The sequence below is a fragment of the Melanerpes formicivorus genome, unplaced genomic scaffold (assembly GCF_026170545.1).
Source record: "Melanerpes formicivorus ecotype bairdi unplaced genomic scaffold, bMelFor1.0.p_v2 SCAF_114, whole genome shotgun sequence".
Classification (NCBI taxonomy): Eukaryota; Metazoa; Chordata; class Aves; order Piciformes; family Picidae; genus Melanerpes; species Melanerpes formicivorus.
In genome coordinates this window covers 1,181,431-1,204,498 of record NW_027142466.1, presented here as the reverse complement: position 1 = coordinate 1,204,498, position 23,068 = coordinate 1,181,431, and the positions used below count along the sequence as shown (strand labels likewise).

General features: G+C 65.4%; 1 protein-coding gene across 2 annotated transcripts in view; it reads right to left on the bottom strand.

Moving 5' to 3' along the window:
- Positions 1-23,068, bottom strand: part of LOC137455994 (CMP-N-acetylneuraminate-beta-galactosamide-alpha-2,3-sialyltransferase 4-like) — a 38,264-nt gene that overhangs the window by 3,702 nt on the left and 11,494 nt on the right. Inside the window, exons 2-8 of one of the 2 annotated variants that reach the window (XM_068167206.1) lie at positions 18,399-18,468; positions 6,727-6,797; positions 6,132-6,201; positions 4,234-4,314; positions 3,112-3,209; positions 1,924-1,984; positions 1,676-1,771 (exon numbers count right to left, since the gene is read on the bottom strand). In XM_068167206.1, coding sequence (XP_068023307.1) covers positions 1,676-1,771; positions 1,924-1,984; positions 3,112-3,209; positions 4,234-4,314; positions 6,132-6,201; positions 6,727-6,742 — 422 coding nt within the window. In that variant the 5' untranslated portion in view covers positions 6,743-6,797; positions 18,399-18,468. Of the gene's footprint in view, positions 1-1,675; positions 1,772-1,923; positions 1,985-3,111; positions 3,210-4,233; positions 4,315-6,131; positions 6,202-6,726; positions 6,798-18,398; positions 18,469-23,068 lie in introns of those variants that run through there. The other variant, XM_068167207.1, reaches the window with a different exon arrangement.

Here is a 23,068-nt window from a genome sequence, read left to right as displayed (position 1 = left end):
AGCAGGGGGCAGAGGGGGAGAGAGGGAGAGGAGAGCAGGGGGGGAGAGCAGAGCAGGGGGGTAGGGGGCAGAGGGGGAGAGGAGAGCAGGGGGCAGGGGGGGAGAGGAGAGCAGGGGGCAGGGGGGGAGAGCAGAGCAGGGGGCAGGGGGTAGAGGGGGAGAGGAGAGCAGGGGGGCAGGGGGAAGAGGAGAGCAGGGGAGCAGGGGGGAGAGGAGAGCAGGGGGGAGAGGAGAGCAGGGGGGCAGGGGGCAGAGGGGGAGAGGAGAGCAGGAGGCAGTGGGAGGCAGTGCAGAGCAGGGGCAGGGGGAGAGGAGGAGGGAGGGGGCACAGTGCAATGTAGGGGGGGAAGGGGGCAGCAGAGGGCAGCAGGGGGCAGTGGGAGGCAGTGGGTTGGGGGCAGCAGGGTGGGACAGGGGCGAGCAGGGGGCGGGTGGCACAGAGAGGAGCAGGGGGAAGCAGGAGGGGGCGAGGCAGGCAGGAGGGCCAGCAGGAGGGGGCAGGAGGGGCAGAAGAGAGCAGGAAGGGCAGGGGGGGCAGCAGGACGGGGTGGGGCAGGCAGGGGGTAGCAGCGGGGGGCAGGGAGAGCAGCGGGTGCCAGGGAGGGCAGGGGGGCAGCAGCGGGGGTGGGGCAAGTGGAGGGGGGGTGGGGGGGGCGAGCGGGGGGGCAGCAGCAGGGGTCGTGGAGGGCAGGGGGGCAGCAGGGGGCAGAGAGGGCAAGGGGGGGGCTGCAGCAGGGAGGGTAGGAAGGAAGGCAGAAGCAGGAAGGGCAGGAGGGCAGCAGGAGGGGGAGAGGAGGGGAGGAGGGGCAGCAGCGGGGGGCAGGGAGGGCAGGAGGGCAGCAGGCGGGGTCGCAGGGAGGGCATGGGGGCAGCAGCAGGGCTCGGGGCGGGCAGGGGGGCAGCAGGAGCAGTCGCAGGGAGGGCAGGGGGGCAGCAGGGGGGCAGCAGGAGGGCTCGGGGCGGGCAGGGGGGCAGCAGGAGGGGTTGCAGGGAGGGCAGGGGGGAAGCAGGGGGGCAGCAGGGAGGCAGCAGGGGGGCAGCAGGAGGGCTCGGGGCGGGCAGGGGGGCAGCAGGAGCGGTCGCAGGGAGGGCAGGGGGGCAGCAGGGGGGCAGCAGCAGGGCTCGGGGCGGGCAGGGGGCCAGCAGGAGCGGTCGCAGGGAGGGCAGGGGGGCAGCAGGGGGGCAGCAGCAGGGCTCGGGGCGGGCAGGGGGGCAGCAGGGGGGCAGCCGCAGGGCTCGGGGCGGGCAGGGGGGCAGCAGGAGCGGTCGCAGGGAGGGCATGGGGGCAACAGGAGCGGTCGCAGGGAGGGCAGGGGGGCAGCAGGAGCGGTCGCAGGGAGGGCAGGAGAGCAGCAGGGGGCAGCAGCAGGGCTCGGGGCGGGCAGGGGGGCAGCAGGAGCGGTCGCAGGGAGGGCAGGGGGGCAGCAGGAGGGCTCGGGGCGGGCAGGGGGGGCAGCAGGAGCAGTCGCAGGGAGGGCAGGGGGGCAGCAGCAGGGCTCGGGGCAGCAGGAGCGGTCGCAGGGAGGGCAGGGGGGCAGCAGGAGGGCTCGGGGCGGGCAGGAGGGCAGCAGGAGCGGTCGCAGGGAGGGCAGGGGGGCAGCAGGAGGGCTCGGGGCGGGCAGGGGGCAGCAGGAGCGGTCGCAGGGAGGCAACAGGGGGCGCTGCGGGTCCGCACCTGATGACGACGTCGTAGCCGTCGATGGTGTCCCCCATGGAGCTGTTGCGCAGCCGGTGGCCGTTCCCCACCACCGCGCACCGCCGGCACTTGAGGCTGCAGGCAGAGGCTGCGGCTGCGAACAGCTGCCCCCCGCCCCGGCCAGGCCTGCCCGCAGCCCCCCGCAGCCCCCCGGGGCCGCAGCTCCCTCCCTCCCAGCCCGGCAGCGAGGGGAAGAGGGGAAGGGCCCCGGGCGGCCCCAGCCCTACCTCTGGATGCTGTGGGGCAGGGAGTGGTGAGTGATGGAGAGCAGGCGCAGCAGGACATCTTCTGCAAAGCCAGGGGGGAGAGGCTCAGCTCCTGCCTGCTGCAAGCTGCTGGGAGCTCAGCACAGACCCCTCCACACCTGGGCACAGCCTTGGGCAGGAATCATTACAGCCTGGCCCAACCTGAATGCCAGAACCCAGCATGGAGTGGTGGGAAGGGACCCCCAGGGCTCCCCCAGCCCCTGCCCCAGCAGGGCACCCCCAGCAGCTTGCCCAGGGGCACAGTGCCCAGGGGGGGTTGGAAGCTCTCCACACCAGGACACTCCACAACCTCTCTGGGCAGCCTGCTCCAGGCCTCCAGCACCCTCCCAACAAACAACTTGCTCCTCCTCTTCCCCTCCAACCTCCTGGCCTCCACTCTCTGCCCACTGCCCCTTGGCCTGGCCCTGGCCACCACTCAGCAGAGCCTGGCCCCAGCCTCTTGCCCCCCAGGGGCCCTTCAGCTCTTGCTGAGCATTGCTGAGCATTGCTCTGGGGCTGCTCTTCTGCAGGCTCTCAGCCCCAGGCCTCTCAGCCTTTGCTCCTGCCACAGCTGCTCCAGGCCCCTCAGCAGCTTCCCAGCCTCCCCTGCACTCTCTCCAGCACTTCTCTGGCCCTCTGCAGCTGGGCAGCACACAACTGCCCCCAGGGCTCCAGAGGTGGCCTCAGCAGGGCAGGCCAGAGGGGCAGCACAACCTCCCTTGCCCTGCTGCTGCCCACACTCTTCTCCATGCCCCCAGGACCCCCTTGGCCTTCTTGGCCCCCAGGCCACCTTGCTGCTGCTGGGCAACTCCTTGGCCCCCAGCACTCCCAGCTGCTTCTGCTTGGAGCTGCTTGCCAGCAGCTTCCCCCTGCCCTGTGCTGCTGCAGGAGGTTCTTCCTCCCCAGGGCCAGGTCCCTGCCCTTGCCCTGCTTCACCTTCAGGAGGTTGCTCTCCCCCAGCTCTCAGCCTGCCCAGGTCCAAACCCAGAGCAGGGAGAGGCACAACCCAAGGCTTAACAACGGAGGCAGGGAGGACATGAGATGCAGCCAGCCCCCCCAGGAGAGTCCTGCTGGAGGAGGGCTCAGGAACAGCTGAGGGAGGCCCTGAGGAGCAGGAGGAGGCTGCAGAGAGGGCAGGGCAGAGCCTGGGGAGCCCTGGGGAGCCCTCACCGCTGCCCTTGGTGCCGTAGGGCAGCTCGTAGAGCGACGGAGTCTTCTCCCAGAAGTAGTCTCTCAGCTGCAGGAACAGAGGCTGGGCCCTGGAGTAGCTGCCAAGGAGCAGAGGGGTGAGGGCGGGCGGGGGGCACGGGCTGGGGGCTTGGGGTGAGGGGGGGGATGGAGGGGGCACGGGCTGGGGGCTCAGGGTGGGGACTTGGGCAGGCAGGAGATGGAGGGGGCTCAGGCTGGGGGGGGATGCAGGGGGCTCGGTCTGGGCGGGGGGGAATGGAGGGGGCTCAGGCAGGGGGGGGCTCAGCCCGGGGGGTGCTCAGGCTAGGGGGGGAAGGCAGGGGGCTCAGGCTGGGCTGGGGCTGGAGGGGGCTCAGGCTGGGGGGGGATGGAGGGGACTCAGGCGGGGGGGGATGCAGGGGGCTCAGGCTAGAGGGGGCTCAGCGTGGGGGGGATGGAGGGGGCTCAGGCTGGGGGGGGATGCAGGGGGCTCAGGCTGGGGGGGCTCAGGCAGGGGGCTCAGGCTGGGGGGGGGCTCAGGCAGGGGGCTCAGGCTGGGGGGGCTCAGGCTCGGGGGGGATGCAGGGGACTCATTCTGGGGGGGGGGATGCAGGGGGCTCAGGCTGGGGGGGCTCAGGCTGGGGGGGGGATGCAGGGGGCTCAGGCTGGGGGGGCTCAGGCTCAGGGGGGATGCAGGGGGCTCATTCTGGGGGGGCTCAGGCTCAGGGGGGATGCAGGGGACTCATTCTGGGGGGGCTCAGGCTCAGGGGGGATGCAGGGAGCTCATTCTGGGGGGGCTCAGGCTCAGGGGGGGATGCAGGGGACTCATTCTGGGGGGGCTCAGGCTCAGGGGGGATGCAGGGGGCTCAGGCTGGGGGGGCTCAGGCAGGGGGCTCAGGCTGGGGGGGCTCAGGCTGGGGGCTCAGGCAGGGGGCTCAGGCAGGGGGCTCAGGCTGGGGGGGGCTCAGGCTGGGGGCTCAGGCAGGGGGCTCAGGCAGGGGGCTCAGGCAGGGGGGTCTCAGGCAGGGGGCTCAGGCTGGGGGCTCAGGCAGGGGGCTCAGGCAGGGGGCTCAGGCTGGGGGCTCAGGCTGGGGGGGCTCAGGGGGCTCAGGGCTCCAGACTGACTTGCCGATCAGCTGCGCAGCCTTCCTCTGCACCTCGCCCTGGGGACAGGAGGTTCTGTTGTCTGCCACGGGGAAGTAGAAGCTGGCAGAGGGGAAGAGGCAAAGGCCCAGAGTCAGGGTGGCTGTGGCTGGGGAAGCCCCCAGAGGCCACCCAGCCCACCCCTTCTCTCTCCCTGCCCAACCTCTCTCTCCCCTGGGGCTCAGCCACGGCCCTCAGCACCACGGGGCTGGGGCTCAGGAACCCCTCCAGGGCTGGGGGTGCAGCCTCCCCCCTGGGCAGCCTGGGCCAGGCCTCCACAACCCTTCCAGTCAAGAAGTTTCCTCTCCTGGCCAAGCTGAACCTCCCCTGGGGCAGCCTGAGGCCATTGCCTCTCCTTGTCCTGTCCCTGGCACTAGGGGGAGGAGACCAACCCCCACCTGGCCCCAGCCTCCTCCAGCTGCTCCTCATCCCTCATGGGGGGATCCCAACCTGGGGAATTCTGTTCTCTGCCCTTCATGGAATGCCAGAGCCCAGCATGGGGACCCCCAGAGCTGCCCCAGCCCCTGCTCCAGCAGGGCCCCCCCAGCAGCTTGCCCAGGGGCTCCTTCAAGCTGTGGCCCCAAGCACTCTGCATCCTCCCCTCAGGGTCTCCCCTCAGCCTCCTTTCCTCTGCAGCTCCCTCAGCTGCTCCTCACCAGACCTATTCTCCAGACCCTTCCCCAGCTTCATTGCTCTTCTGTGCACTCACTCCAGGATGGATTAGGTTCTTCTTGGAGTGAGAGGCCCAAAACTGAACCTAGTGCTCAAGCTGTGGCCTCCCCAGATCCCAGTGCAGAGCCTGATCCTTTCCCTACTCCACTGCAATGCCCAGGGGGGGTTGGAAGCTCTCCACACCAGGACACTCCACAACCTCTCTGGGCAGCCTGCTCCAGGCCTCCAGCACCCTCCCAACAAACAACTTTCTCCTCCTCTTCCCCTCCAACCTCCTGGCCTCCACTCTCTGCCCACTGCCCCTTGGCCTGGCCCTGGCCACCACTCAGCAGAGCCTGGCCCCAGCCTCTTGCCCCCCAGGGGCCCTTCAGCTCTTGCTGAGCATTGCTGAGCATTGCTCTGGGGCTGCTCTTCTGCAGCCTCTCAGCCCCAGGCCTCTCAGCCTTTGCTCCTGCCACAGCTGCTCCAGGCCCCTCAGCAGCTTCCCAGCCTCCCCTGCACTCTCTCCAGCACTTCTCTGGCCCTCTGCAGCTGGGCAGCACACAACTGCCCCCAGGGCTCCAGAGGTGGCCTCAGCAGGGCAGGCCAGAGGGGCAGCACAACCTCCCTTGCCCTGCTGCTGCCCACACTCTTCTCCATGCCCCCAGCACAGCCTTGGCCTTCTTGGCCCCCAGGCCACCTTGCTGCTGCTGGCCAACTCCTTGGCCCCCAGCACTCCCAGCTGCTTCTGCTTGGAGCTGCTTGCCAGCAGCTTCCCCCTGCCCTGTGCTGCTGCAGGAGGTTCTTCCTCCCCGGGGCCAGGCCCCTGCCCTTGCCCTGCTGCAGCTCCAGGATGTTCCTCTCCAGGTCACTGTGTGGTCTCCAGGGGATTCAGGGGGGGTCTCCCAGGGGGTGGTCTCAGGGCAGCTCTGCTCAGTGCCATCATCCCAGGCTGAGCCTGCAGCCCTGTGCCAGAGGGCAGCTCCTGTCCCCCTCATGAAGCTCTGCCTCTCCTCCACAGGCACTGGCAGCAGAGTGGGCTTCTCCCAGGCCCCAACCCCCCCCCCCCAGCACACCCCCCACCCCCTCTGCCCCTACCCTGGGCCAGCAAGCAGGGCTGCTGCCACCCCCCATGGGCCCCCAGCACCCAGCCAGCTGCTGCTCCAGCGCTCCCAGGGTGAAGGCAGGGGCAGGAGGGCCACAAGGACAGCCCCCCCCCGGGGCCCTACCTGTCCTCCCTGTAGATGGAGTACCAAACCATCACCAGGAACAGTGCCAGCACCCCCAGCAGCTTCCCTCCTGCGGGCCAGAGAGAGGGGGGAGCAAAGACACCAGCAGGGCAGCCTGGATGTGGGATGCTGGAGCCTGCAGCCCCCCCAGGGTGTCCTGGTAGATGGTTGGGGCCCTGCAGCCCTCCCAGGGTGTCCTGGCAGCTCCCTGCAGCCCTGCAGCCCCCCCAGGGTGTCCTGGTAGATGGTTGGGGCCCTGCAGCCCTCCCAGGGTGTCCTGGCAGCTCCCTGGGGCCCTGCAGCCCTCCCAGGGTGTCCTGGCAGCTCCCTGGAGCCCTGCAGCCCACACCTGGGGGACCCCAAAGCCTCCTTCCCCACCCCCCCCTGCACCCAGGCCAGAGGCAGAGCCAAGCAGCTCCCTGCCCCCAGCCCCCTGCCCCCAGCCCCCAGCCCCCTGCCCCCAGCCCCCAGCTCCAGCCTCCTGCCCCCAGCCCCACACCCCCCAGCCCCAAACCCCCCAGGCCCCCTGCCCCCAGCCCCACACCCCCCAGACCCCAGACCCCAGCCCCACACCCCCCAGCCCCCCCGCACTCACGAGCCTTGTTGATCATCTTCGGCAGCAGCAGCAGCGGCGTCAGGCACGGCCCGGAGCGCTCATGGCTGCCCCTGTGGCACGGGGGCGTCACAGCCCGCCAGGGGGCGCTGCCAGCCTGCCCGACCCCCAGGGGCAGCGGGACCACCCCCCAGGGGCAGCCTGAACACCCCCCAGGAGCAGCCTGCCCACCCCCCCAGGGGCAGCCTGCACACCCCCCAGGGGCAGCCTGACGACCCCCCCCGGGGCAGCAGGGACACCAGGGGCAGCCTGCCCACCCCCCAGCAGGCAGCAGGGATGCCAGGGGCAGTGTGCCCACCCCCCAGCAGGCAGCAAGGAACCCAGCAGGGACCCCCCCCAGCCAGCAGGGACCCCCCCAGCCAGGAGGGACCCCAACAGAGACCCCTCCCAGCCAGCAGAGACCCCCCCAGCCAGAGCAGGGTCCCAGCAGGCAGCAGGGACGCCAGGGGCAGTGTGTCCACCCCCCAGCAGGCAGCAGGGAGCCCAGCAGGGACCCCCCCAGCCAGCAGGGCCCCAGGAGGCAGCAGGGAACCCCCAGCCAGAGCAGGACCCCAGCAGGGCCCCCCCCAGCCAGAGCAGGCTGCTCAGGGCCGCAGGGAGCCTGCCCTGCAGAGCCTGTGAGGATGCAGCCTCCAGCACCTCTCTTCCTGCCTCACCCTGCAGAGCTCCCTCCCGAGCCCCAGCCCTCAGAGCCAGCCCTCAGGACCCCAGCAGGGTCCCCCCCTGCCCTGCCCTGCCCCTTCCAGCTGGGCCAGGAGCCTGGCTCTGGAGTCAGGTCACAGCATCACAGCATCAGTCAGGGTTGGAAGGGACCCCAAGGCTCAGCCAGTCCCAACCCCCCTGCCATGGGCAGGGACACCCCACACTAGATCAGCCTGGCCACAGCCTCAGCCAGCCTGGCTGCAAACACCTCCAGGGCTGGGGCCCCAACCACCTCCCTGCACAACCCAGTCCAGGGCTTCACCACTCTCATGGGGAAGAACTTCCTCCTCCCCTCCAGCCTGAGTCTCCCCACCTCCAGCTTCATTCCATTCCCCCTAGTCCTAGCACTGCCTGAGATCCTCAGCAGTCCCTCCCCAGCCTTCCTGGAGCCCCCTGCAGATCCTGGAAGGCCACAATGAGGTCACCTGGGAGCCTTCTCTTCTCCAGACTGAACAGCCCCAACTCCTTCAGTCTGTCCTCACAGCAGAGCAGCTCCAGCCCTCTGCTCATCCTCCTGGCCCTGCTCTGGACACCTTCCAGCCCCTCCAGATCCCTCTTGCCATAGGGGCTCCAGAACTGGAGGCAGGACTCCAGGTGGGGTCTCCCCAGAGCTGAGCAGAGGGGGAGAATCACCTCCCTTGCCCTGCTGGCCACACTTCTCCTGCTGCAGCCCAGGCTCTGCTTGGCTTTCTGGGCTGCAAGTGCAGACTGAGAGCTCCTGCTGAGCTTCTCCTCCCCCAGCACCCCCAAGGCTCTCTCCTCAGGGCTGCTTTCCAGCCAGTCCCTGCCCAGCCTGCATTTGTGCCTGGGATTGCCTGCACCCAGCTGCAGGACCCTGCCCTTGGTCTTGTTGAACCTCCTGAGGTTGGCTTGTGCCCAGCTCTGCAGCCTGCCCAGCTCCCTCTGGATGGATCCTTTCCCTCTAGCCTGTCAGGGTCCCTCTGGCTGGATCCCTTCCCCCCAGCTCTGCTGCCCCACACAGCCTGGTGCCAGCAGCAGCCCTGCTGAGGCTGCCCTCAGTGCCCCTGGCCCTGGCCCCCACACAGCTGTTGAAGAAGCCTGGCCCCAGGCCCCACTGCTCTGCCCCCCAGGCAGCAGCAGCTTGGGCTGCAGAGCTCCTGGCAGGCAGGGCAGAGCCTCCCCACAGCCAGCTGGGAGGAATCCACTCCAGGAGGAAACAAAACTGAGTTGCAAAGGAACCCCCAAAGAGGAAGAGAAAGCCCTTGGGGGGGAGGTTTCCAACCCCAAACCCCCAAAGCAGTTCCCAGGGGGGATCTGAACCCCAGCCCTGGCTCCAGCACCCAAGCAGCACCACTGCAGGCAGGGAGCCAGCCCCAGGGCAGGCAGAGGGGGCCAGGAGCAGCCAAGGGGCTCCAAGCCAAGAGCATCACCTGCCTGAGGCACCTCCAGCACTTCCCTTCCCCCATCCCAGGAGCCAGCAGCTGAAATGCTGGCCAGGGGAGCAGGGGGGCTGTGTCCTCCCTCCCAAACCTCTCCCTGCTGGGCTAAGACAGCCAAGAGCTGAGGTGGAGCCCCCCCCAGGGCCACCCCAGCCCCATCCCAACAACAAGGAGGGGAGGATGAACTTACCAGGTGGGAGAGGTCTGGGGGGCCCTGCTGCTCCCCCCAGGATCAGCCTCCCCCTAAGGCCAGCACAGAGCTGAGCTGCCCCTGAGCTGCTCCTCGCTGGGGCTGGGCACAGCCTGCAGCAGCAGAGGCTGAGCAGTGCCCAGTGCCCAGCCAGGGGGAAGGAGCACAGCCAGCCTGGCTGAGGGCACCCCTGGGCACCCCACCCTGCCCAGCCCAGCCCCCCAGCGAGCCTGGCACCGCCTGGCCTCACCCAGCAGGGAGGCAGCCAAGGGCAAAGGGCCTGGGGCAGGAGAGCAGGGGGAGGAAGGGCAGGGAGGATGAGCCTGCAGGGCAGGCTCTGCCCCTCCCCAGGGCTGCACTGCAGCAGCAGAGCGAAGGAGGCAGGGCAGGGAGGGCAGCCCGGGGGGCAGGGGCAAAGACAGCAGCAGGAGAGCAAGGGGGAGGCAGGGGAGGCCTCACAGGGGGCTGGGGCTGGGGGCAGGGAGGGGATGGGGGCAGGGAGGGGATGGGGATGGGGGCAGGGAGGGGGACGGGCATGGGGATAGGGGTGAGAGCAGGGACAGCAATGGAGAAAGGGATGGAGACAGGAATGGGGATGGGAAAAGGGATGGAGAAGAGGATGGGGATGAGGACAGGGACAGGGAGAGGGATGGAGAAGGGGAGAGGGGAAAGGGATGGAGAAGGGGAGAGGGGAGAGGGATGGAGAAGGGGAGAGGGATGGAGAAGGGGAGAGGGATGGAGAAGGAGACAGGGGAGAGGGATGGAGAAGGGGAGAGGGGAGAGGGATGGAGAAGGGGACAGGGAGAGGGATGAAAGGGACAGGGAGAGGGATGAAAGGGACAGGGAGAGGGGAGGTGCCCCTCCAGGGATGTGCTGTCTCCCCCTGCAGCACTTCCCCCCCTGACTCAAGGCCATCAAAGCCTTCCCCAGGGAACTGCCCAGGCTCAGGGAAGGGATGCAGGACCCTGCCCCTCTCCCCACCCCGGATTTGCCCCCTGGCTCCTCCTGAGTCCCTGTTCCTGCTCCTTGAGTCCCCCCAGCCTGGGGAGGGGAGGTGAAAGCCAGGAGCAGACCCTGGGGGGTGGGTAAGGAGGGGAGGCAGGCAGCAGGCTGTGCTGGCTCAGGGCATTTCCTCCCTTCTCCCAGCCAGCCCAGGCCCTGAGGGGAAATCTGTGCCCTGGGGTGGGGCTGGGGGCTGAGCCCCTCCTGCTCACCCTGCCTGGGCAGGTGCTGGATGCTGGGAGCCAACTCGAGCAGCAAATTCCCCTCCCAGCCCTGCCCTCGGGGCCAAAAGGCCCAGCCCAGGGCAGAGTGAAAGGCAGGGGGCAAAGGGGGGGTGGGGAATCTGCTCCCCACCCCGGGGAGAGGCTTTCAGATGCCTGCTGTGAGTCAGTTCATTTCCTGGCTGTTAATTGTGCTGAGTGCTGAGCTGGTGCCCAGCCTGGAGAGCAAAGCTGGGCCGGGGGCAAAGCCTCAGCTGAGGCAACCAGGGGGAAGGATCCTGCAGGGGAGGAAGGATCCTGCAGGGGGAGGAAGGATCCTGCAGGGGGAGGAAGGATCTGCAGGGGGAGGAAGGATCTGCAGGAGGAGGGAAGGATCTGCAGGGGAAGAAAGGATCCTGCAGGGAGAGGAAGGATCCTGCAGGGGGAGAAAGGATCTGCAGGGGGAGGAAGGATCCTGCAGGGTGAGGAAGATCTGCAGGGGGAGGAAGGATCTGCAGGGGGAGGAAGGATCTGCAGGGGGAGGGAAGGATCCTGCAGGGGGAGGAAGGTTCTGCAGGGGGAGGAAGGATCTGCAGGGGGAGGAAGGATCCTGCAGGGGGAGGAAGGTCCTGCAGGGGGAGAAGGATCCTGCAGGGAGAGGAAGGATCCTGCAGGGAGAGGAAGGATCTGAAGGGGGAGGAAGGATCTGAAGGGGGAGGAAGGTTCTGAAGGGGGAGGAAGGTTCTGCAGCAAAGCAGCCAGAGAGTGGGAAGCAGAGCAGAGCACCCCCAGGCTGCACTCCCCAGCCCAGGCTGCACTCCCCCAGCACAACATCCTCCTGGCTGCCCCCAGCCTTGCCCAGCAGGGTGAGATTCAGCACTCAGCCTGAAGGCCTTTCCCAGCCTGGTGAATTCTGTTCTCTTCCCTTCATGGAATGCCAGAGCCCAGCATGGGGACCCCCAGAGCTCCCCCAGCCCCTGCACCAGCAGGGCACCCCCAGGGGCACAGTGCCCAGGGGGGGTTGGAAGCTCTCCACACCAGGACACTCCACAACCTCTCTGGGCATCCTGCTCCAGGCCTCCAGCACCCTCCCAACAAACAACTTTCTCCTCCTCTTCCCCTCCAACCTCCTGGCCTCCACTCTCTGCCCACTGCCCCTTGGCCTGGCCCTGGCCACCACTCAGCAGAGCCTGGCCCCAGCCTCTTGCCCCCCAGGGGCCCTTCAGCTCTTGCTGAGCATTGCTGAGCATTGCTCTGGGGCTGCTCTTCTGCAGCCTCTCAGCCCCAGGCCTCTCAGCCTTTGCTCCTGCCACAGCTGCTCCAGGCCCCTCAGCAGCTTCCCAGCCTCCCCTGCACTCTCTCCAGCACTTCTCTGGCCCTCTGCAGCTGGGCAGCACACAACTGCCCCCAGGGCTCCAGAGGTGGCCTCAGCAGGGCAGGCCAGAGGGGCAGCACAACCTCCCTTGCCCTGCTGCTGCCCACACTCTTCTCCATGCCCCCAGCACAGCCTTGGCCTTCTTGGCCCCCAGGCCACCTTGCTGCTGCTGGGCAACTCCTTGGCCCCCAGCACTCCCAGCTGCTTCTGCTTGGAGCTGCTTGCCAGCAGCTTCCCCCTGCCCTGTGCTGCTGCAGGAGGTTGTTCCTCCCCAGGGCCAGGCCCCTGCCCTTGCCCTGCTTCACCTTCAGGAGGTTGCTCTCCCCCAGCTCTCAGCCTGCCCAGGGCTCCCTGGCTGCCAGCACAGCCTGAGGGCTCTCAGCCACTGCTCCCAGCTCTGTGCCAGCAGCAACCTGCCTGAGGCTCCACTCTGAGCCTTCAGCCAGGTCAGTGATGAAGATGCTGAGCAGGACTGGACCCAGCCCTGAGCCCTGGGGCACACCAGGAGCTGCAGGCCTCCAACCAGCCCCTGCCCCACTGCCCACAACCCTCTGAGCTGTGTCCTTCACAGCTCCCCTCCCATCCCAGGGAGGGCTGCAGGCAGCTCTGCACCTCCCCTGCCGTGGGTTCAGCCCAGGCCAAGCCCTGGGGCTGGGGGAAAGTCCCAGGTGGATTCAGCTCCCACGCTGGGCAGAGGCTCCCAGAGCCTCCTGCTTTGATGTCTGCAGCTCCCCAGCACCCCAGGCTGAATCTGAGCACTGCACAGAGGGCTTCAAAGCAGCAACCCCAGAGCCAGCAGGGCAGAGCCTCAGCCCTGGCTTGCTGCAGAGGCTGCTCAGGGTGCAGCTCCTCCTGGAGCCTCTCCCTACCCCTGGACCTGTGCTGGGAGAGGCAGGCTCAGCCCTCCTGCTGCTTGGGGTGACCCCAGAGGCTCCTCTCCCTCTGTCCCCATCCCTCCCCATCCCTCCCCACCACCCTGCTGGCTCCACTCAGGCTCTCAGCCCCACAAAGCCTGCAAGCAGCAGCAGCCAGGCTGCCCCCAGCCCCCACCTGGGCAGACCCCAAAGCAACCCAAAGCCAGGGAGCAAGGACAGAGGGGGGGGAGGATTGCAGCCCTGCCAGCCCAGCCCAGAGTGGGAGCCCAGGGGCCCCAGCCCTGGGCCAGCAGAGCAGCTCCTGAGGCTTCCCTGCTGCCTTGGGAGCCCTGGGCAGGGACAGGAAACAGAGACAAGGCCAAGAGACCTCTGCCATGCCCCCAGCAGCCCACCCAGGGGCCCACGGGGGTGAGAAGGATGAGCCTTGAGTGCTTCCCCCCCAGACCACTCCTGGATGGCAGCTGGGTCCCAGCCAGGGCAGAGCTGCAGCAGCAACCCCAAGGGATGCAGCCCTGGCAGCAGGAGCCAAGGGGAGAGGGAGAGAGCTGGGAGGAGCCCAGGGGGATCACTGCCCTGGAGCCTGCCAGGCAGCACAAGGACCCTGCAGGGACAAGGAGCAAGGCTGCAGAGCTCCTGAGAGGACAGCACCAGGAGCAGCCCAGGGAGCAGCTCCCAGCCCCCAGGGAAGCAGCTCCCAGCCCTGGGATCTATCAGCCCCAGGGAGCAGCTCCCAGCCCCCAACCCTGGGATCTCCTAACCCCCAAGGAAGCAGCTCCCAGCCCTGGGATCTATCAGCCCCAGGGCTCTGGAACCTCCCCAGGGCTGGGGACTGCCCTGGGCAGCCTGGGCCAGGCCAGGACAACCCTCAAGGGGAAGAAATTGTTTCTCAGGGCCAACCTGAACCTCCCCTGGGGCAACCTGAGGCCATTGCCTCTTCTGTCCCTTGGGAGCAGAGCCCAAGCCCCACCTGGCTCCAGCCTCCTTGCAGGGAGCTGCAGAGAGCAAGGAGGTCTCCCTCAGCCTCCTCTCCTCCAGCCTCACCACCCCCAGCTCCCTCAGCTGCTCCTCCCCAGCCCTCTTCTCCACACCCTTCCCCAGCTTCCTTGCCCTTCCCTGGCCCTGCTGCAGCCTCTCCAGCTCCTGCTGGCAGCCAGGAGCCCAGAGCTGAAGGCAGCACTCCAGGGCTGGCCTCAGCAGTGCCCAGCCCAGGGGCACAATCCCTGCCCTGCTCCTGCTGCCCACACCATTGCTGCTCCAGGCCAGGCTGCTGGTGGCCTTCTTGCCCAACTGGGCACCCCCTGGCTCCTCTCCAGCTGCTGCCACCCAGCCCCCCCAGGGCCTTTCCTGCTGGGCACTTTGCAGCCCCTCTGCCCCAGCCTGGGCTCCAGCAGCAGCTGATGCCCAGGGCAGCACCCAACTGCCCCAGCCCCCAGCAGCAGCTTCTCCAGGAGGATGCTGTGGGACACAAGTCCAAAGCACTGCTGCAGCCCAGCTGGACACCCCCAGCCCATCCCCCACCCCCAGGGGCTCTCCTTGTCCTGGCAGGAGCTGAGGTTGGTCAACCAGGACCTGGCTCTCAAAGCCAGGCTGCCAGGGCCTGCTCCCCTGGCTGTGCCACCTGAGGCCACTGATGGTGATCTGCTCCAGCACCCTCCCCAGCACTCAGCTCAGCTCCAGATCCTCCCTCCTGCAGGTGGGCAACACATGGACAAGAGAGACCCCCCCCAGTGAGCCAGGCCTGCTTGGGGAGCTCCAGCAGCAGCCTCAGCTGGAGGCCATCCAGCCCAGAGGCTTCTGTGTCTGAGGGCTGCTGCAGGTCACTGACCATCTCCCCTTGGACCAGGAGGGCTACATCCTGCTCCCCATCTACCTTCCAGCTCAGGAGGTTGGGTACCCAGAGCACAAAGGAGGTGTTCAGTACCTCAGGCCTCTCCTCACCCTTGGGCACTCTGCTGCCTTGAGAGCAGCCCTGGAGCAAAGGCCTTGGGGGTGCTGGGGGAGGAGAAGCTCAGCAGGAGCCAGCAGGGAGCACTTGCAGCCCAGAGAGCCAAGCAGAGCCTGGGCTGCAGCAAGAGAAGTGTGGCCAGCAGGGCCAGGGAGGGGATTCTCCCCCTCTGCTCCACTCTGCTGAGCCCACAGCTGCAGCTCTGGGGCCAGCTCTGGAGCCTCTGTGCCAGGAAGGCTCTGGAGGGGCTGGAAGGTGTCCAGAGCAGGGCCAGGAGGAGGAGCAGAGGGCTGGAGCTGCTCTGCTCTGCAGACAGCCTGAGAGAGTTGGGCTTGTGCAGGCTGCAGAGGAGAAGGCTCCCAGGAGACCTTCTGGTGGCCTTCCAGGATCTGCAGGGGGCTGCAAGCAAGCTGGGGAGGGACTTTGGAGGGGGTGAGGGAGGGATAGGAGTGGGGGGGATGGAGCAGAAGTAGAAGTGGGGAGCTTGAGATTGGCTGTGAGGAAAGTTGTTGGCCAGGAGGGTGGTGAGAGCCTGGCCCAGGCTGCCCAGGGAGGTGGTGGAAGCCTCCTGCCTGGAGGTGTTTGCAGCCAGGCTGGAGGTGGCTGTGAGCAAGCTGCTGTGGTGTGAGGTGTCCCTGCCCATGGCAGGGGATTGGGGCTGGCTGAGCCTTGAGCTCCCTTCCAGCCCTGGCAGCTCTGAGGTTCTGTGATTCCACATCCAGCACAGGATGCAGCTGCTCCTTGCTCCTCCTTGCTCCTTGCTCCTCCTTGCTCCTCTTTGCTCCTTCCTCCTCCTTGCTCCTCCCTCCTCCTTGCTCCTCCTTGCTCCTTGCTCCTCCTTGCTCCTCCTTGCTCCTCCTTGCTCCTTGCTCCTCCTTGCCCCTCTTTGCTCCTTCCTCCTCCTTGCTCCTTGCTCCTCTTTGCTCCTTGCTCCTCCTTGCTCCTCCTTGCTCCTTGCTGCTCCTCTCAGACCCAGTTCATCCCCAGACACTTCCATTGCCCCTGGTGGCAGCAGCCACACTGAGCTCCAGCTGGCTCTGCCCCTTCTCCTTTTCCCCTCCTCCACTTCCTGCCCCTCCTGCAGGCCTGGACCTCCTCTTTCCCTCCTGAGTTCCCCCCAAAGCCCCCTGCTCAGCCAGGCTGGGCTGCTGCTCCTCCATCTCACCTTGCAGCCTCCTGAAGTGCATCCAAGGCTTCCTGGAGCCCTCTGCCCCCCAGAACTGCCTCCCAAGGGACTCTCTGCACCCAGGGGCTGCTTCCTCTGCTCCACAAGGAGCTGCCAGCTGAAGCCCTCCACAAGAGCCAGAGGCTGAGCATGGTGAGGCTTCTCCCAGCTGCCCACAGAGCCTTTCTTCCCCTGCCTCTGCCCCTGCCTGGCTGAGCAGCCCAGCCAGGGGCTTGACCTTGCTGCCCTTCAAGAAGGAACACAGCAACCCTCCAAGCTCCCAGCAGCAGCACTCAGCTCCAGGCCAACCCAAACACTCCTGGCCTCAAGCAGGAGAGGTAACTCCAGGAGCATTCCAAGCATGCAGGGCCCTGGCCAAAGCTTTCTGAGAGGGGTGAAGAGCCACTCCTGGGGGGCACAGGAGCCTCCAGGAAGCTCTTCCCCCTGGCCAGGGGCAAACACCCCCAGCCAGGATGGGGGCACCCTGGGGGCACATCCCCAGAGCACCCCCAGGCTGCTCCCAGCTGCTTTGGATGCCCTCAGGGGGCAGCACCTGGCCCAGGCCAGCGCTGCCACCACCCTCCCTGGGCTCCTTGCAGCAGGCAGTGGAACACAGGGGTGGGCCTCAAGCCCCTCCCTGGGCCCCCAAGCCAGGGGTGGCCTGGGGGGACAGCTGAGCCTCTGGGGTAACCCCATGCCCCCAAGGCTCCTCCTTGGGGTGTCACAGAGCAGGGGGGGTTGGAAGGGACCTCTGGAGCTGATCCAGGCCAACCCCTCTGGCCAGCTAGGCCAGGCCCCCAGGGACACCCCCAGCAGGGGCAGGTGCTGGCCCTGACCCTGGAGAAGGCCTCTGAGGTCACCAAGTGCAAGCAGCAGCCCAGTGCCACCCTGCTCACCTCCCTCTCCCCCTGGCAGAAGAGTCCCTTCCAGGCCCTTTCCTGCTGGCTGCAGCTCACCACGACCCAAGGAGGGCTGAGCCCCCCCTGGGGGGACAGCCACGAGGGTGGGCACCCCCCAGCACTCATTTCACATCCCTTGGAGCCCCCCAGCCCCGACCCAGCCCCCCCTCCTCCTGCCTGTCCCTTGGGCTGCCACTGTCACCCCCTGGCTGTGCCCAGCCCCAGGGAGCACCCAGGGGTGCAGGTGGCAGCAGCTTGGCTCTGCCCTGCCCCCCCAGGAGCAGCAGAGGGGAAGGCAGCAGGCTGGGGGTGCTGGCAGGGAGCAGGCAGCTTCCCCCTGCTGCCCTGGCAGAGGGCACAGCACATCCCCAGGGAGCACCCAGGCCCTGGAGTGGGATCTGAGCAGCCCAGGGAGGTGCCAAGGAGCCCCCTGGGGTGCTGCCAGCCCAGCTGCAGGGGAGGGAAGGGATCTGAGTTACCCCTCAGGCAGCTCCCATCCTGGGAAGGGTTAACTACCACCAGGCTCCCATTTGGGTGGCTAAAGGCCACCTGCCCAGTGGCTGTGCCCTCTGCAGGGCTCCAAGTGCCACCTTAAACCTCTCACCACAGCAGCCCTGTGGTTTCCTCTCCGTTTCCTCCTCAGCTCCTGGGGTGCCCCAGCAAAAGGGCAGGGCCCAGGCAGGGCTGAGGGCAGGGTAGCTCCAGGGTGACCCCACCCGTGGGGCTGGGCTGCCACCCTCACCTCCTCCACCCTAAACCCTCCAGGGTGCAGCCACCAGGTAGCTGGAACCCCCCCACAGCCCTCCCCCTGCCCTCTTCCCCTCAGGAGGGCAACCTGCTCCAGCCCTGGGCAGCCCTCGCTCCTCCCTGACCCCCAGCAGCCACCTGGGACACAGGAACAGAGGAGCAGAGGAGGTCAGGGGCTGGAAGGGACCTCTGGAGAGCTTCCAGCCCAAGCCCCTGCCAGAGCAGCAGCACAGAGCCCAGCACAGGGCACACAGGAGGAAGGTCTCCCCTGAGCCTCCTCCTCCTCTGCAGGCTGCACAGCCCCAGCTCCCTCAGCCTGTGCCCACAGCAGAGCTGCTCCAACCCCTGAGCATTCTCCTGGCCTCCTCTGCCCCCTCTCTGCAGCAGCTCCAGCTCCTTCCTGTGCTGAGGGCTCCAGAGCTGGACACAGTGCTCCAGCTGAGGTCTCACCAGAGCAGACTGAAGTGGCAACTCCCTGCCAGAGCAGCAGCACAGAGCCCAGCCCAGGGCACACAGAACACATCCAGGCAGGGCTGGGAAGGCTCCAGGGAAGGAGACTCCACAACCTCTCTGGGCAGCCTGCTCCAGGCCTCTGGGAGCCTCCCAGGGCAGAAGTTCCTCCTCCTGCTGAGCTGCAACCTCCTGGGCTGCACTTTCCATCCCTTGCTCCTTGGCCTAGCCCAGGGTGCAGCTGAGCAGAGCCTGGCCCTGTCCCCTCCCTCCTGACCCCCAGCCCTCAGCTCTTGAGAGACATTGCTCAGATCCCTCTCAGCCTTCTCCTCTGCAGCCTGAACAGCCCCAGGGCTCTCAGCCTCTCCTCCCCAGGCAGTGCTGCAGTCCCTTCAGCAGCCTTGCAGCCCTCCCTTGGCCTCTCTGCAGCAGATCCCTGTCCCTCCTGAGCTGGGCAGCCCAGAGCTGGATGCAACCTTGCAGGGGAGGTCTCAGCAGGGCAGAGCAGAGGGGGAGGAGAAGCTCCCTGGCTCTGCTGGACACACTCTGAACGCCTCCCAGGACCCCCTTGGCCCCCAGGGCACATTGCTGCCCCCAGGAAGCTCAACCCAGGGAGATCTTCTCCAGCAGCCCCAGCAGAGGGAGAGGCTCAAAGCAGTCCCCGCCGGGCGCTGAGCAGCCAGCAGCAGGTCACAGCTACTTACTGTCCTTCCTCTTGGCCCAGGCAGAGCAGGCAGGAGCTGGGTGGGATCTAGGAGGCCATCCTCTCTTCCCCTGGAAAAGGAAGCACAGCCTCAGGACCAGCAGCAGCACCCAAGGGCTGCATCCTCCAGCAGCCATCCACCCTCGCAGGGCCCAGCGGGTCCCTCCGGACCCCTCCCAGGGCAGCAGCAGGGGGGGAGCAGGGAGCCATGGGGGGGCCCAGAGGAGGGCTGCTCCTTCCAGCCACACACCTCCTCCCCCTGCACCAGCAGCACCCAGGGCAGGCCTCCCAGCTGCTTTTAAGGAGGAGGAGGAGGAGGCAGCAGCGAGGCCGAGAGGCCACAGCTCACCACAGGCTCCCCAGCACCTCCTGAGCCTTCCCTGCCAGGAGGCTCTGGGCTGTGCAGGCAGCAGCCATGCCCTCTGCCCTGCTCCCCAGCACCTCCTGAGCTTTCCCTGCCAGGAGGCTCTGGGCTGTGCAGGCAGCAGCCATGCCCTCTGCCCTGCTCCCCAGCACCCCCTGAGCTTTCCCTGCCAGGAGGCTCTGGGCTGTGCAGGCAGCAGCCATGCCCTCTGCCCTGCTCCCCAGCACCTCCTGAGCTTTCCCAGCCAGGAGGCTCTGGGCTGTGCAGGCAGCAGCCATGCCCTGTGCCCTGCTCCCCAGCACCTCCTGAGCCTTCCCTGCCAGGAGGCTCTGGGCTGTGCAGGCAGCAGCCATGCCCTCTGCCCTGCTCCCCCTGGGCTGCTCTCAGCCCCTCCTGCCTCCCCACACAGGACACTGCCCAGGCCCCCAGCTCCAGCATCCCTCCTCAGCTGCACACCCAGCCTGGGGGAAGGAAAACCTCTGCTGAGAAGCTGCTGAGCACCAGCAGCCTCCTGCTTGGGCTGCCCTCCAGGAGCCCACCCCAGGAGCAGCTCCAGCCTGGCTCAGGGCAGGGCAGGACCAGCCAAGCCCTTTCCACAGCTGGTGCTCAAGCCCTGGCACAGAAGATGCTTCCAAGGGGAAGCTCTGAAGCCTTCCTCTCCTCTTCCACCTCCTCCAGCTGGGAGGGAAGCTGGAGGCCACCAAGCTGCTGTAACCTGCTCAGGGCATGGCTCCCCCTTGGCAGCCTGCTGATTTTAACCACCCAGCACCTCCAAGGTGGTTTCTCCTCTGCTCGAGGCTGGCTGCTTCTCCCCAGGGCTCTCCTGAGGCGGCCAGGGATGGCTCCTGCCCCCTCCAAAGCAGCTCTGCCTCCTGCCTCCACCTTTTGCTGAGGGCAACCAACAGCCACACCAGATCCACCTGGAGCTGCTCTGCAAGCCCCAGGAGCTCACTTGCCTGCACCAGGGTCTTGCCAGCAGCCCTGCAGCCACCACAGCATCCAACACGAAGGAGTGACCTCCTGAGGAACCACCAAGAGGGCTACAGGAGCCTCCGAGGAGGCTGAGCTCCCCAGGGGGCTGCTGCTGAAGCACTTCACCCTGAAACATCAGCCCCTGCCCATGCAGATGAGGAGGAGGATGGCTGGAGCCGCCTGGGGGTGGGCAAGGAGATGTCTCCTCCCCAGGAGGACACCACAGGCTGAGCAGGAGACCACAGCCCTCCCAAGCACGTCGGTCTCCCGTCCCAGGCCTGGCCTGGAGCTGGAATTTCCAGCTCCTCTGGCAGAGCCAGGAGCTGCATCCCTGCTGCTCTCCCAGCAACTGCTTTCCAGCCTCCCCAGCAGCTCCCTCACCATCATCCCCAGCTCAGGGGCCAGGCATCCACCAGGTCAAGAGCTGCCATCTCCACCAGCTCAAGCCAGCTGGCAGCTGCTCCCAGCAGGGAACCAACATCCCACCCCCCAGGGCCCTCAGAACCCCTCCACAAGCTGAATTTTGCTCCTTGTCCCCTCCCAGGCTCCTGCCTCAGTTTCCCCTCCTGCCCTGTAAATGATTCCCACATTCAAGTGAGAAAAGGGCACTTTGTGCTTGCCCCTGGGACAGGGTGGAAAGGAACTCCCTCAGCATGCTGGTGGCTTTGGGTGGGAGACAATGAAGCCCCCAAGGCTGATTTCAAGGTTAAATCCTGCTGGGATCAGTCCTTGGAGGGGCTCAGACCTGTGGCACAGGCAGGACTGGACACACACAGGGTAGGGGTGAGCCACCAAACCCCTCCCCTCCACCACCCTGGACTGGACCTTCTGGGGGGGTGTTAAAGCAGAGGAAGGGGAGAGGAGGACCATGGGGGACAGGAGATGGAGATCTCCTTTCCCCAGGGAGACCTGATGCAAGGCAGCTGCCTGTCCTTCTGTCCGTCCACTGCCAGCCTCCCTCAGCTCAAATCACCTCCCAAGGTGGGGAGGGAGCAGAGGCTGGGCTGGGAGGGGAAGAAAGCCCAGGGTGAGCTCCCCCTGCTCTGGAGAAAACCTCTCCCCTTGGCACCAGCCAGGGGCTGCCCAGCCTGGCACGCCGCTCACGGCGCCACCGGCAGCATTCCCTGGGGGACAACCCCAACGGCTTCCTGCTCAGCCTTGGGATGAGCCAGAGGTGGAGCTCCACGTGGGGTGAGCTGGAATTCCATGTGGGCTGAGCTGCAATCCCCTGTGGGATCAGCTTGCTCCTGGAAGAGGTTTCCCTGCTGCCCAGTAAGCCCAGGGGTCAGCAGCGGGCAGCAGAGCACGGGGAGGCCAGCGGCAGCAGACCCTCTCCTCCTCCAGCAAGGAACCAACTGCTGGGGGAGGGTTAATGAAACCAATCATTTACTGCAAATACACAACCATGTCATCACTCCACCTCCAAGCCATCCCAGGGAATGCAGGAGAAGCAAAGCCCCTGCCCCAGCTGCAGGGAGCAGAGACCCCCCCAGGATGAAGGCAGAAGGTGAAAAACACAGAGCAGAAATCACCACTTTTGCCAAGCTGGGATGCTCAGCATCGCCCCCCAGGCCTAAAAAAGGCCTATTTTGGGGTTCAGCATCACCTTCCAGGCCTAAAAAAGTCTGGTTTGGGGTTCAGCTTCAACCACAAGCCTAAAAATACTCTATTTTGGGGTTCAGCATCACCCTCCAGACCTAAAAAAGGCCTATTTTGGGGTTCAGCTTCAACCACAAGCCTAAAAATACTCTATTTTAGGGTTCAGCATCACACTCCAGACATAGAAAAGCCTCTTTTGGGGTTCAGCTTCACCTTCCAGGCCTAAAAATGCCTATTTTGGGGTTCAGCATCACTCTCCAGGCCTAAAAAAGTCTATTTTGGGGTTCAGCCTTACCTTTCAAACCTAAAAAAGCCTATTTTGGGGCTCAACTTCACCCACTAGGACTAAAAAAGTCTGGTTTGGGGTTCAACACCATACACCAGGTCTAAAATAGTCTATTTTGGGGTTCAGTTTTACCCACTAGGACTAAAAAAGCTATTTTGGGGTTCAGTATCACACTCCAGACCTAAAAAAGTCTATTTTGGGGCTCAGCTTCCCCTTCCAGACCTAAAACAGTCTATTTTGGGGTTCAGTTTCACCCACAAGAGTTAAGAAAAGTTATTTTGGGGTCCAGCTTCAGCCTCCTGGCCTAAAAAAAGCCTATTTTGGGGTTCAGATTTACCTACCAGGCCTGAAAAAGCCTATTTTGGGGCTCAACTTCACCCACTAGGACTAAAAAAGTCTGGTTTGGAGTTCAACACCATCCACCAGACCTAAAAAAAGCCTATTTTGGGGTTCAGCTTCACTCTCCAGGCCTAAAAAAAGTCTATTTTGGGCTTCAGTTTTACCCCACTAGATCTAAATAAAAGCTATTTTGGGGACCAGCTTCAGCCTCCAAGCAAAAAAAAAAAGGCTATTTTGGGGTTCAGCATCACCCTCCAGGCCTAAAAAAGTGTATTTTGGGGTTCAGCTTCACCTTCCAGGCCTAAAAATGCCTATTTTGGGGTTCAGCTTTACCTTCCAGGCCTAAAAAAGCCTATTTTGGGGTTCAGCTTTACCTTCCAGGCCTAAAAAAGCCTATTTTGGGGTTCAGCTTTACCTTCCAGGCCTAAAAAAGTCTATTTTGGGGCTCAACTTCACCCACTAGGACTAAAAAAGTCTGGTTTGGAGTTCAACACCATCCACCAGGCCTTAAAAAAGTCTATTTTGGGGCTCAGCTTCTCCTTCCAGACCTAAAAAGGCCTATTTTGGGGTTCAGCATCACTCTCCAGACCTAAAAAAGCCTATTTTGGGGTTCAGCTTCAACCACTAGGCCATAAAAAGCTATTTTGGGGGCTTAGCTTCAACCAAAAAAGCCTATTTTGGGGTTCAGCTTCACCCTCCAGGCCTAAAAAAGCCTCTTTTGGGGTACAGCATCACTCTCCAGGCCTAAAAAAAGACTATTTTGGGGCTCAACACCATCCACCAGACCTAAAAGAGCCTATTCTGGGACTCAGTTTTACCCCACTAGATCTAAAAAAAAGCTATTTTGGGGACCAGCTTCAGCTTCCAGACCTAAAAAAGTCAATTTTGGGGTTCAGCATCACCCTCCAGGCCTAAAAAAAGTCTATTTTGGGGTTCAGTTTTACCCCACTAGATCTAAATAAAAGCTATTTTGGGGACCAGCTTCAGCCTCCAAGCAAAAAAAAAAGGCTATTTTGGGGTTCAGTATCACCCTCCAGGCGTAAAAAAGTGTATTTTGGGGTTCAGCTTCACCTTCCAGGCCTAAAAAAGCCTATTTTGGGGTTCAGCTTTA